The 14256-nt window shown below is 43.9% G+C and overlaps 1 protein-coding gene across 4 annotated transcripts in view; it reads left to right on the top strand.

Annotated features, from left to right (window-relative positions):
- LOC111859963 (syntaxin-binding protein 6) overlaps positions 1-9243 on the top strand; it is a 46293-nt gene extending 37050 nt beyond the window's left edge. For all 4 annotated transcript variants that reach the window (XM_023843174.2, XM_023843175.2, XM_023843172.2 and 1 more), the window contains 2 exons: positions 1768-1925; positions 5582-9243. In XM_023843174.2, the coding sequence (XP_023698942.1) occupies positions 1768-1925; positions 5582-5602 (179 nt within the window). In that variant the 3' untranslated portion in view covers positions 5603-9243. The remainder of the gene's footprint in view (positions 1-1767; positions 1926-5581) is intronic.
- Positions 9244-14256: the final 5013 nt, after the last annotated feature.

Genomic DNA, 14256 nt, shown 5'->3' with positions numbered 1-14256 from the left:
TAAAATACATACTTTTAGTGGTGAGGTTCTTCTAGGACGCCCCTTCGGAGTGTTAAGCATGAAGTTCCCTGTCCTCAGCCAGCCTTCTGAGTGGATTATTAAGCCATTCTAAAAGGCTGCCAGGACCCTAATGGCTTGTCCCCTTTCTCTTTGTTTTATTCCTGTACTTTAACACCTTTACAAAAGGGCTTCACTTTTATCTGAATGCCTGATTATTATGGTAATTGCTCATGCGTGGCCCCGGTGTGCCTCTAGAGGCTCGGCCGCTTCAGGCCGTCCGTCACTCCGGGGCCCTGCTCCGCCCTCGCCGCTGCCTTCTGCGGCCGGCCAATCGGAGCAGCTCTGCCGGAGCTTAATCTAGTCGGCTGGCCGGTGCTCGGAGGGCCAGACCGTGACCCGGCAGCCTTGGTGTGCATGTCCCTCTGTACGACTCTACTTAACGTGAACCTTCTGACCTACTTGCCGAAATGGTTTCCTGCCAATGAATCACACGAAAACCTATCTGGAAAATATGTGGGCTTGTGGGAGAAGCAGAGATACATGTGGATGTGGCTGCAGGGCTATTTTCCATAGCCCTCCAGAAAAGGTTCCTTTCTCACTGAAACGAGCCCGACGTCCCGGGCCAGTCACCACTGTGATGCTTGATGGTTTCTAACACAGGAAGTAATCAGTGCTGGAAAAACAGGTTAAGATGCATTTTTGGAAATGTCACTGCATACATGCTGTTTTCTGGTTGGAATATTTGGGAATCCTTAGACGGACCGGAGCCCGCATCGGCGTCCCTGCCAGCCCCCTCCCCCCCCCCCCACGTGCAGTGAGAAGCCGGCTTTGTTCCTGCGGGTGGCCCTGCCCATGCTCTAGCCTTTTGTGTGTTGTTTCGTCGTTGATCAGACGCCCCCCTCCAGTGAAGAGCTGGGTCCTGTCTCCGCTGCCCAGAACCGGAATGGCGCTATTGTCCCTGGTGACACACAGTGGGCAGCAGGGTGTGACAGGGTGTAACAGGGTGTAACAGGGTGGGGCTGGGTGTGACAGGGTGGGGCTGGGTGGGGCTGGCTGGCGGTAGAATGGGGTGGGGCTGTGGGGATGGATCGCCATGCTTTGCCCGGATGATGTACCTGTCATCGGTGTATCTGTATATCTGAGTACTTATCGATGTGTACATGCATGTGTGCAAATATGCACCCTGACGGAGCAACCCAGGTGTGGTGAGTCTGATCTCCTCTCCACTGTGCGTTTGTGCCAGAGGCTTATCTGCCTCTTATGCGTTTCTTGCCACATTTATCTGGGTGACAGTGATGCCCCATTCTGTCTGAGAAACCCGGTGTTCTGCTGAATTGTTTGGCCCTGGCAGAGGAGAGGACAGTATTGAGGGACTGCTGCACACGTGGCGTGTTCACACATCGGGGGTCCTGAACGCCCTGCCTCTTGATTGGAGGGTCTTGCTTCAATCAGCAATCTTGTTTTGCTTGCCTCTGCTCTCCATGTTTTTTTAAATTTGATCATATTATATAAGCTCCTCTGTTGTCGTCATGATGTGTTTTGTCTTTTCAATTTGTTTTATTTTCCATTTTTATTTATTTCTCTATATTCAGTGCTAGTGTAAACCATTTAAAGCATGTGATTTCAGCATTTTGAAGTGCAAAATGATTATAATACATAAATCATGATTTCCTGTTCGGAAACCCTCAATACTAGAGTCACTCAGTTTGAAATGCCACCTCTAACATCCATAGCCGCTCACCGCCGCCGCCCTTGTGTCATCCCCAGGTAACAGCATCCTGCACTCGGCCGCCGACAGCGTGACCAGTGCGGTACAAAAGGCCAGCCAGGCCCTGAACGAGCGCAGCGATCGGCTGAACCGGGCCGAGGAGAAGACCGGCGAGCTCATGAACAGCGCGCAGCAATTTGCAGACACAGCGCACAAGGTGGGTGGGGCATGACGGGTAATTACGGGTTTAGGTGTGATGAGGGTGCTGCCTTTTCAACCCGCGATGTGTAGGAGGAAGGCAGGGGTGTAACTGTTAGAGCAGATTCGCCCACAAACGCTTAAGTGGGTAACGGTTGTTCCCTTTGTGGTCGCGTCGGTCTGCAGATGTGCTCTGACCCACCGTGTAGCTGCGGTCCTGCATGCCCTGTCACTCATCCCTCTGCGTACCAGTCGAGTGCGTGCAGAAGTAACCATGTCAGTTTGTCCTGCGGGGTTCAGCCCTGCAGACGCAGCCTGGGTAGGATCTGCATTATTGATTTGGCTGGTGCTGCACCTGGTGTGTTTGGGGGGTTTGCAGGGGGGGGCAGGGGGCTATTGACTTTGCAGCCTCTAGGGCAGGGGTGCCCAAAGTGGGGCCCGCGGGCCAAAGTTGGCCCGCCGTACTATTTAGATTGGCCCGCCAATGAATATCTAAAATTTTAAATTATACTGTACTAAAATTTGTTTCAAAAATTCTTAAAGCAAGAATCCCAATGTAGCTATCAGTGCGTTTACTTTTTAGTGTACGTTGGCCTAACTAATATACAGTCGAACCCGGTTATGTCGCCGGACTAGGGGGTTCCCAAAAAGCGTCGAGATAACCGATGATCGAGATAACCGAAAACCAATATGGCGGCAATATACTGTATTAAGATATGCTTGAAATGTATTTATGTGCGTTAATAAATTAGAATGTACATGCACGGGTTTTTGGCGTTGCCGTGATTGTTTGATGACGCGATCGGCATGCTATAAAAATGCACATACATGTCGGCTAACAACAAAAGGCATATGTGCACCAACTAAAAGCGGAGATTTACCAGTATACAATAAAAACCACAGTCGATTCTCGATACAAACCTTTAATTATATTATCCAACACTGCAAACACAAAGATCGCTCACAAAATCACAAAAAAACCTGCGGGGTGTAATTCGTTGTTACAAAAAGCAAATCTGCAGTGTCAAAATTACATTCACAAGTCATTTCGCTCTGACAGCTCTGAAATGTATCGTACACGCAGTTAATATGGTTTCTTTACAAAGTCTAAAATGCTTAGTTGCTTTTTGCCTTTAACAGTCTGCTTGAAAACAAATGCTTCGATATTATTTATGCTGTCTAAAACAGTCCATCCCCTACAAAAGAACCATACTGTCAAATTTTTTGTAGCATTTCTATCACCTCACCGGCAGAGGGAATTGGTTCCAAATCTTCGTCCGCATCTTCTTCATCTTCGTTGTCATTGCCGCATGCAGATATGCTTGGCTTTGATTTTGATGGGGATTTACCTAGATCGCGTTTCACCTGCATTGTTCAGCGAATTACCATGCGAATGCGATTTGAATACGCGCTGTTTAGCACTTGTGATACATTTTAAAAAGCCGGCGATTAGTTACGGGGATCGAGATAACCGATGTTAAGTGGCGATTTTGGCCCTCTTTCGTGCTCGAGATATTAGGGTTCGGCGACATAAAAGAATCGACATAACCGATGAGAAATGCTATTGCAATAAGGGAATTTGGCGGTTCCACTTTAAAAACGTCGACTTAATAGGGTTGGCGAGTTAGCTGAGGTAGAGATAAGTGGGTTCGACTGTATATTATACAGTCCTCACTCATGGTGCTTTGATTACATTTGAAATATCTAAGACTAAAATTGAAATACAAGCAACTATAAGGGTAATGTAGAGTATATCTGTGCACATATGTACATTTCCACACTTCATAAATAGTCATATTTTAACAATTTACAAAAAGTCCCATGAGTCTTTGCTTATATTGTTGCTACTGTTGTTGTGTTGCTGTTGGACATGCACTCTTTGACATTTTGCACTACATGTGATTACAAAAGTTTAGACGTGCTCTAAATGCCTATATATGACTTATTTGTCATATTTTGTTTAATGTTATTTACACAGAAAGGAAGGTTAGATAACTGTTTGATAAATAAAAGTAGCCTACTTTACTTTACTATTAGTGTTTGTATTTTGTGTAAAATATTACATTTGGCCCGCAGTCCTCCGATAGATTTTCATTTTGGCCCACTAAGGGAAAATGTTCTAGGGGGCGCCAGTCACTGTCCTGTCAGTTTGTCAGACAGCCCTGAGGCCCGTTTCTCTCATCCCTACCTGCTTCTCTGAGTGCACTCTGGCGACACTAAATGCTTTATGACATCCGCTTCATTTGTTTCTCACTTTTCCCGTAAGAAGGGTAGTCGCTTAACCCTGCGAAGGGGGCAAGTGTGCATGGTCCAGCTCAGTGTCGCTGTGGTCATGCAGCTCTGAGGTCCTGGCTGATGCTGGTCCTGCTGTCCGAAGCTTCTCGTGTCAGGCCTTGTCTGATAAACACATGAATGAATGAGTAATGAATCACGGTGTTTGTGCTTTGATTAAGTCTCCTGCGTATATGCTGGCCTCTTGTCGGCCACAAATAAATTCCCCACAAGGTGAAAATGAGGGATTGCGTTCCGGTGCGCTGGGATCTTCACCTTCCGACAGCTCATTACTCTGCCATCTTATACAAGCTATTGAACTGCTAATTCAACTACATGCTTAATTACTGTAATTTCTGGTAGTGATTTTAAACACCTTAGTGAAAGCTACTTTTTGTACAAGTCTGCCTTACTGTGTTTATAAATAGCACAATTACTGCACTTTTGTCTTTTGTCGTCTAAGAGCCACCTAAGGTTTGACGTCCTTGTTTTAATAACTTCATTTTGGTGACGCCCATGTGAATTTTTTTATCTTTGCTGGATAAATGTATCACTTTTTTGTGAGAATTTGATGTATAGCTTCCTTCTCACGCAATGTTCTTGTACTTAGCTACAAGATTTATACAGATGAAATAAAATATTAGTTAAGTAGAGAAAGTGTATTTCCTAAATGTAACGTGAATTATTTAAGCAGTTGTTAAAACCTGTGTGTTTGCAGTGAGTACTTTAATCACTGTTTGCAGTAGAATTACTATGTAAAAACCTTATCAGCCATTCAGAGTGGGAGTGGATCAATGTACGGTTCCTGATGTACTGCTGATTCCCGATCCTCATTTATAGCAGGTGTCACTAAATCCACAGTCATAGACTTGGCTTGTGCAGGATTTTTGTGTTTTGCTGCCCCCTGGTGTTGCAGAATAGTATTGTAGAAGCCTTGGGGATTTTCTAGGATTGTTTGGCACCATTTACCCCCTGAACAGAGTTAATGGTTGATAGTGGGAATTGTGGTGAGGGCTTGATTCCAGTTCTGTGTTAGGGGGATTTACACCCCCTATGTGTGTGTGTGTGTCCTCGCATACTCAAAACACATTTTTGTGAATCTTGGATTCGTTTATATTGTTGTCTGAGTGAATGTTGTAGTTCTACTTTAATTAATGTTGGCAAAAATGAATTTGCAATGTCAAGTAGTGTGTTAGTTGAAATGTTTTTTTCCACCTTTAAATTAAACCATAAATGTGCCTGCGTTGACTTTCGTAATATTTTGGCACCCTGCTTAAATGAGGTAAAGATCTATGAATGACCTACTAACCTGTCAATGACATGTACATCCTCTAAAGAACTTCCTGGTGTTATGAATGACACATGCAATGTCCTCTGAGTGACCTGTTGTCTTTCCTCCTACAGCTTGCCATGAAGCACAAATAGCCAAACCGCCAAGGGATCTGCCTGGATGTGAGAAGTGCTGATCCTCTGGGACACCTTTCTAACTGTATTAATATTCTAACATCTTATTTCTTGTATGCCACTATCACTAATGAGTTTTACCTGCACACCTTGACATTGAGTGAACCTCTGATCTGGAGCTCCGCTAGCCAGCTACCTGTCCGTGGGCCATTTAGCATGCAGTTTGCACCGCATACTTCCCTATCATCTGCCGCCCACTCGCTAGGCTACGCAAAAACCTTTTACCCGCCAGCCCCTATTTTCGGTTTCGACAGCGCCCCCTGAAGGCCGACATTGTTATGACACAGTAGTACATTTCATTATGCCCAGAAGCACTGCGAGTTGCTTGTAAAATTGTAACAGATTGTAGGCAGCCTCTGTCCTCTAAGACTTCAGAATGTGAAATCAGACCTTCAGACATTCCATTTTCCCACGATATATAAAATACCCCCAGTACTACCTTATGAAGCTGCTGCAATAGCTTAAAAGCTAAACTGAGTTTTGCTCTATGAAGAATGATACGTGTTCATATAAAAGTGTTTACAAATTGTAAGAACCCCCCCCCCCCCCCCGCTATATTCCCTTTATGCCCCCCTCCCTCCTGCACTATATTATGGTTTAGTGTCCAGGATTTGTTTAATCTTCACTTTATTGATTTAAATGATAACATGAGTACAGATAGTAATGATCCAATGTACAGTATCTATCACTGCAAATGACTAAAGTTTTTATAAACATTCCAGAAAGTAAAACAGATAATGAAGGAACCCCTCCCCCCCCCCCCCCCTTTGTTTAAAGTAACCTAACGTGGATATTCTATGGGGTCTTATAACAATAATTAAATTTCATTTAGAAGTCTAATTTTCTTCCCTCCCCCAAGTGATCAAGTATGAAATAACCTCATTACTCTATATGAAGATTTCTTGTATAATTAATCTTTCCATCACCATGTTTTAATCACCGGAATTTTAGGTCCAATTAAATTTAGCATCAGAGTCCATTGTACTTTTTATGTAAATGCATGTTTGAAGGATGAGTTGAAGGCACCTTTAATATTACAATAGCAGTCGTATCATGTTTGTCTGCTTTGTGTATATAATGTTTATTTTCCTACAGATTTCTGCTAATTCCCTAAGTAACCTGGTTGTTGCCATAATGAGGTGGTTAGGGGTGGATCTTAGCTGCATCAGGAGAAGTGGTGATGGGGTCAGAGTTTGGTCTGTGCTGTGGTGACACTGATACAGAATGTCAGGTTACCCAGGAGGACAGATGAGGAGGCCTGTCTGAGTTGGTTACGTGAGTAGAAATGTGGACGTTTGGAGGCTCGTTACAACCTGGATGGTCTCCATAGCGATTATTAGCTCTAAGACCAAAAGAAGGTGATGTGGCTGACAATGACCTGCCGCTGCTGTAGGCGGCGGTTACTGCGGCAAGGTCTTGGTCCTCACTGTGGTACAAGCTTATTCTGTGCCCAAATATGCCCATACAACTCGGTTCAGTGCTTTAAGGCGATTAAAGAGACGGTATGGATTCCTGAGTTATGAATATGTTGAATTAAGGACAAGAGGATGTTGTTTACTGGATGGCATGTTTAAGAAGCCAAAAAAATATCTCATTTTATTTCCTACCTTTCTAGTAACTTCTTCTCACTGAGCACACATGGTGTTCTCTGCTTCACAGAGTTTGGCTAGGCTTGTCTGACCACTGCGACCATGCAGTTTGGCTAGGCTTATCTGACCACTGCGACCATGCAGTTTGGCTATGCTTACCTGACCACTGCGACCATGCAGTTTGGCTAGGCTTATCTGACCACTGCGACCATGCAGTTTGGCTATGCTTACCTGACCACTGCGACCATGCAGTTTGGCTAGGCTTATCTGACCACTGCGACCGTGCAGTTTGGCTAGGCTTATCTGACCACTGCGACCATGCAGTTTGGCTAGGCTTATCTGACCACTGCGACCATGCACTGGGCTATGTGTCTAAAGTGTCCATGCGCAAACAATAGGCATTTCCTCAGGACCACCTGCAATGCCAGAGCTGAGCTGCAGGAGGCAGAATTGGGAGAGACGCTGTTAAACATCAGGGCATCCTCAGTGTAATGTGCTGATTTTAATATTTTTGTTCGTTGAAAAGACATCCACACCAAAGGATTTAGTAATTGAGCAATTACATTTGTGGTCAAAGTTGCATTGTTGACTGTAAGCTTTCTGTTTTTTGTTAGTGTGTAAATGTGGTATAGGAGCTGTTCTAGAGTTGTGTGTACAATATTCAGCCAATGCATTAAACCATTTTATCGAATATGCTTATTCTTTGTTCCTTGTTTTTATAATCTGTGATGTGTGGATAGACAAACATTTAAAGTGCAATGATTCATTATCTGTGCCTTTTTCCTGAAATCCTGAACTAAGAACCTGCTGTATGTCAACACGCCGCTTATGTAATGTAAACTGTATTCCACGTTTGAATTATCCAGGGTAACGCTGTCTTTGGAGCGGTGAATTGTGTATTTTTAAAAAGTGTGATGTATCGTCTCTGCTATTTGTACAATAATATCAGTTTAGGCAATGCAGTCATGTTGGAAAGCCGTTGAATTGCTAAAACAACAAAACAAATACAAGTTACAGCCTTTTTGGATGGGAAATGGAAACCAAACACACCTTACTGGACATAACTCTCGTTCATCGTTATTTTTAAATAGTAATAATAGCTAGTGCTCATGTTCTGTAGTCCTGTGGTATAATGTTTGGGAATTTTCCAGGATTCGTAAACATCCACGTGGCAGTGGGGGGGAATTAAATATTTGCTCAAGTAAATTAAATTAAATTAATTCAAGTAATTTAATTTTAACCGTGTGTAACCCAGAAAACGTGTTTCGTGCGCTCCTCCAAATAACGCTGTCTGTTTTTTTTATTTTTTGATTAAATAGTTACCAGTTATTACAACACTGAGCAACGCATCGGACAAAATGAAAAGACATGGGTCTTGTAGTTCGAGCTTTCAGCACCTAAAGCTTGCTTGCGTTCCCCGTGGGAGTTCTATATAGTCTTACATTGTAGCGGAAGGTACTCTGTATTGTAACACTGTGGGGATAAATACTGATGAAGGGCACCGCTAGATGGCGCCCAGACACAGCTTGCCAGTGCCATTCGCAATCAGACAAGTAGTATTCAGTCCAGTGTTATGTTATCGCAGTTTTTTTGTTTAGGGGATTTTTTTAATTATTAATAATACTTTTAAAAGCACTAACGGATTTAATCAATGAACTCTGTAATATATGTGTTCCATTAAATCATCCTTATCACACCTACTGATTTAATGCCAGACAAACCTGGCCCTGTGTTACTGTCCCAAGGCTGATTTCAGTTCAGTCTGTCTGACATCTAAATTTTAAGCTTCGTCATCCTAACATGGCAGGAGCGATTTAATGTCCCTTTTATGGAAAAATCATAATGTCATCAAAGAATCATGATGAGATTAAGATTTGCATGTCAATTCGGTTGAAGTCTAAAATCTGTAACTAAAAAGGATGGGATTATGTGAGAGAATGTCCCTATAAAGATATTAAGGTCAGCTTTTGATCCTTATATTGTTTGTGTAACTAATAAAATGTTGGACTTGAATGACTGTGATTATGTCTCGTTTGTGGTCCAGATGGTTTCCTGCATTGTTGATTTTATTCGTATTCCTGTCCTACAACACACACGTCGGGTCTGTGGGATTTCCCACGCCCCAAAGAGGCTGCCCCACCCCCGCCCCAAAGAGGCTGCCCCCCCCCAGACCTTGCCCGGCTCGCTGCCCACCCCCCAGCACCAAATCGGCAGCCTTACTTGTGCTGTCTCACAGCATAGTGTCTGTGGAAAATGCCACCCCCCCCTTGACCTCTGCTCATATCTCGTGACCCGGTCGGAATTAGGGTGGATGTTCCTGACCTTATTACCCATGTTATTTTTGGATTTAAATTAACCGTGGTATGGATTCCTTAGCAGTGTAAGGTTCCCAGTTTTCTTTTTAGCCTTTCGAGCCGCTGCTCCAGATCTGCTTTTCCTAAATGTTCATAATCAACAGACATAAGGTCTAATTAGGGGAGTCTGTAACTTATTTATCGCTTAAATATTGAGTTTATTTTAGTGCCGCAGTTTCATATGTAGGTTAGTGTTCTACTTGGCAACCTTAAAGCTTGGCATATATGTTAATTTTAACATCTATTTATTAAGGCAAATCTAATTACAGGAAGCAAATTGTATTCGGGGAGGTTTTGGGAATTTGTAGCATCGTTGAAATGGGGGCATTTGTCGCTGCTCCTGGGACCTGGGCTCTGTGCATGCCTTCATGTAAGGTAACTGGCTTGGAATTATTCTTAACGCTGCAGTCAATCAGTGTTAGTAAATGCAATCAAGGTTTGCAGAAATGCATTATATTAACAGTGATTTATTGGCATGTATCAACTGAATCTAAGTCTTTTCTTGAGAGAGGAAGTACACTCTGAGAAATGTGTTTATGGGTAATGGTTTATATATACGAATTGGGTAACTAAATGCATTTTAAAAGTAATTTTAGATATGTCTGAAAAATACACGCTCACATGAGTGTGTTTGACCGCTAGAGGGAGCCAGACTTCATGGACAATATTCTGTTATAGCGCAGTTTCGTTTCACAAACTAAATTGAACCACAACGCCTTTTTCGGTAGTGCAATATTTCGATTGTATCAATTAATCTTTAATGAGGCAATTTGTGAAAATCTTTTAATGATTTATAAAACCAGCACTTCAGACAGTATATTAAAATATATTAACAATGGCTTTTATCCCTGTTTCCTTATCTGAAAGGGGCTTTATTTTACTTGTGTACGGTGTGAGAGTAGTTTCTCACTGTCTGCTTAATGCATGTGGACTGTATCCTAACCTATGAGCAACTGTGGTTTGAACTAAATTAAGCCTTTGAGTTGTTAATTGACCAAAACTATTTATATCTAATAAGGATTGATCAACGAATTGTGGTACTGTGGTTCCATCATTAGATTCTCTACAATCTGTCTTGCGTCATTTCTCTCTCTCTCTCTCTCTCTCTCTCTCTCTCAAACACCGACAAGACAGTAACCGGGACAATCGAACAAAAGACTAATTAGGTTACTTCAGGGCTCTCTACGTGTACACACCCTTGTAATAAAACTCAATTGACCAGAATACGTGTATGGCTCTAATAGATGCATAATAGCCGCAGCAGTATCTCGGTCCGTTAAGCAGAGCTTAAGGAGCCAGTCACAGGAGGGAGGATGTATTCTGGGCAGAACCAATTTTTTTTTACCCAGCTGAAATTTTGATGAAGGAAAATTGATAGGCGTGTTCTTCCTCAGTGTAACCGTCAGACTCCATACAAACTGTGAGCAATGTATGGAATGCTCTCCTTTATCATTCAGCACCCCCCCCCCCCCTCCCACCCCGCTTCACTAAAGAGAAACAACTGCAAGAGCAGCACTTACAGGTGACAGGGCGAAAAGCTTTACTCCTGCATGTTTCATTATTTATGCTCCGGTTCGATTTGTGTTCTGTTTGACCCGAGACGATTGAAGAAGTGTGAATGCGTTTCAGTGTTTAGTGTAGCTGATGGTGGTGTCAGAGTACACAGCTTCTGGTCTCGGGTGTACGGTGACCTTGGGGGAGACGGCTTTCACCATAATGGTTTGAAGCTGTCTTTATTTGTTATGTTTGTGTTAAATCGTTTATAAGGCACTAACTAGCAGAAAAGTTCTTTTCAAATGATCCATAGAATTCAAAGGAAGTTTGTTTCTGTGGCGTGGCATGATAAAAATGATATGATAAAATGTTACCATTTTTAATCAACTTCCAAAGCCGTTCTTCCTGACCATTGACTGGTCTTTTAGAAAAATGTGTATGTACCAGACACAAAATTATTTAATTGCAATTTTACCAAGAGTTGAAATCCCCACTTGAGAGATTTGTGGGCCCCTTCTAATCCAAACTACACACTCTCTTGTAATTATCATTCCTTTATGGTACCGTCCTCTTCCCGAAACCTCATTCAATACAGACATTCCCTGTAACAGCATGTGAAAATGGCAGCCAGGGTCTTCCAGTGGCAGATGAACCATCCCTGAATTTGTACCTTTAACTTGATGGATGTGATGGGGGGGGGGGGGGGTCAAAGCCTTGGGGCTTTCTGCTGTGGTCATTTCTTCTCAGTCATGAAAGGGGTCTCTGGTTATCCGACAGCCCCCAGGGCACCCAAGTGTGATGCTGATGGTGAGCTGAAGAACACCTGTGGAGCCCAACACGGGCCCCCCACACCTGGTTTCTGGTGCTCTGTCTCACCCTGAACACGAGGTCGCCCTGAACACCGGGTCACTGGTCTCTGCTGCCACGTCTCACCCTGAACACGAGTCACTGGTTTCTGGTGCACTGTCTCAACACCCAGTCACTTGACTCTGATGCACAGTCTCAACCATGGACACCCAGTCACTGGACTCTGATGCACAGTCTCAACCATGGACATCCAGTCACTGGACTCTGATGCACTGTCTTACCCTGAACACTGGGTCACTGTATTCTGATACACTGTCTCCCATTGTATTACTGATCTGAGGTGTGGTTAAATACTGCCTTGTGCTCTCTGTTGTTTAACTTTTAAACGTCAGGCTATTTTCACCACCCAGCTGAGGAGGTCATGTAACATTCATTTATCAAATTCCAGTGATTCTTGTGTTATTTTTCTCGGTGCTATTGATTCCTGTAGTGCTATTATTACTCACCATGATAAATTCAACAATCAGTCTGAGACAAAAAAAATCAGCTTATGTTCACATTCATTCCCATTACTATATAGCAATGTAAACCCTACTACCACACTTTATATTGGTTACAATCCCAGCCTCTTTGACCCCAAAAGCTTTGGATGCCAGTACAGTTTACTCAGCGTGTCACTTTAATTAGGTCATCTTCTCATGGAAAATATTACTAAAATATTCATGAAGCATAATTCGCTATGGGTGAACTGGGCTGAACTGATTGGCGGTGAGAAAAATCAGTGCTCCTCTTTCTGTCAGAAGCTGTGGGATGTGGCGTGATTTTTAACATGTCAATATTATGACATATAAATTACTCTCTGCTCGAAGTATGTTTCATACAGTAATTGAACTTCCTGTTTTTAAATACATTTATCTCATTAAAGTGGCACACTCACTTAATACCTCTTAAACTCCAATTAGCAAGTGGTTGGCTTTGTTGCTTTATTTAATAAGTCGTTACGGACATAAACCTTTACAGAAGGTCTGCAGTTTTACAAATGCGGCAAATTTACGGCAAGCTCGGTGTGCCTACGTTTCAATTACCACGCTGGTCTTGGGTCAGTAATAAAAAATTTTCTTATAAGGTGGTACATTATCCTGAAGCTCCTGAAGGTGTCGGAAACGAGCTGTGATTGGAGCTGCTTCTCACTCGCCTGGGTCTTACAGGACAGATGTGAGAGGTGGTCCTGCATAAGGGCAGAGCTCAGGCAGAGGCTCTGCCACATTATTCTGACTCCCCCTTTCCACACGGATCCCCCACTGAGTCGGACCAACAGCGCCGCCAGTGGGAACCGAAATCCTGAAATGATATTCCTCAAAAGTTTTTTGAAGATCAAATTTCAAGGCCGCGGAGTGCGCCGCCTTGCCACAGATAGGTAGGCTGACGGGGTGGGGGAGGATTGGAGACTGCAGGAGCTCGCCAGCTGTGCTCTGGGTCGGGACCCTATTGGTCTGATGTCACGGAGGGGGCGGGAGTAGGCAGCACTACAGGTAGATGATAGGGATTTCAGTCTGTCATCTCTGCAGAGCAGAAGAGGTGGTGATCGGGCGTCACTGCAGAGAGGAAGTGGTGTGCATTAAATCGATAATACAAGGAGGGAGGGAACTGAGACAGGTCATTATTTTAAGAAAGGAGTTGTCTGTGTTCTGTCCTCATGGAGAAGGGCGTGGCCTGTGTTCTGTCGTCATTCCAAAGGAGGCGTGGTCTCAAAAGAGGGCGTGGCTTCACTTGGCCATCATTGGAGACACAACCTGCCTTTGGCTGTGGCCACGATGAGTGCCTGGAACAGTACAAAGGGAAATGGACCCTCGGAGAGTGCAAATGAGTCAGAGGTGGTTATGTGGGGTGGTTATGTTGTGAATGAGATCACACCCCCGTGCCTATGGGCGGATGCCAGTGTATTCCACACCCCCAGGCACAGAAGGGCTGTCTGAATCGATGCAGAGCAGCATACTGTGACGAAAGAGGACAATTATCTTGTCGATTCAGGGAACCTCTTCACCCGCTACGTTTGCCTTAGCTGTGCCTTCGATAAAACGGCAGCGAGGTTACTGCATGCACAGGGAGTTTCTGCAGAGATCGGAAGCCCGTACCGGAGAGCTGGGTTGCGGTGTCGTCGCCGCATCAATATTGCATGACTGTGATTGATCTGCACTGTTTAGCATTCAGAGTCCAGGCTGCAGCGGCGAAATCGACGCAGGAGATTTATTTCTCGACTGCTAAACAAGGTGTTTCAGCAAGACGTGCAGGCCGTGACATTGCAGGTCTGAGGCGTCGATTAAAGTGCATCCATCACGCTGATCCCCCCTGGTCTGCCGTCGAGTTTCAG

Source organism: Paramormyrops kingsleyae, chromosome 19 (assembly GCF_048594095.1).
Source record: "Paramormyrops kingsleyae isolate MSU_618 chromosome 19, PKINGS_0.4, whole genome shotgun sequence".
NCBI lineage: Eukaryota > Metazoa > Chordata > Actinopteri > Osteoglossiformes > Mormyridae > Paramormyrops > Paramormyrops kingsleyae.
The sequence above is the reverse complement of the archived record's forward strand: the minus strand, read 5'-3'. Positions and strand labels throughout refer to the sequence as shown.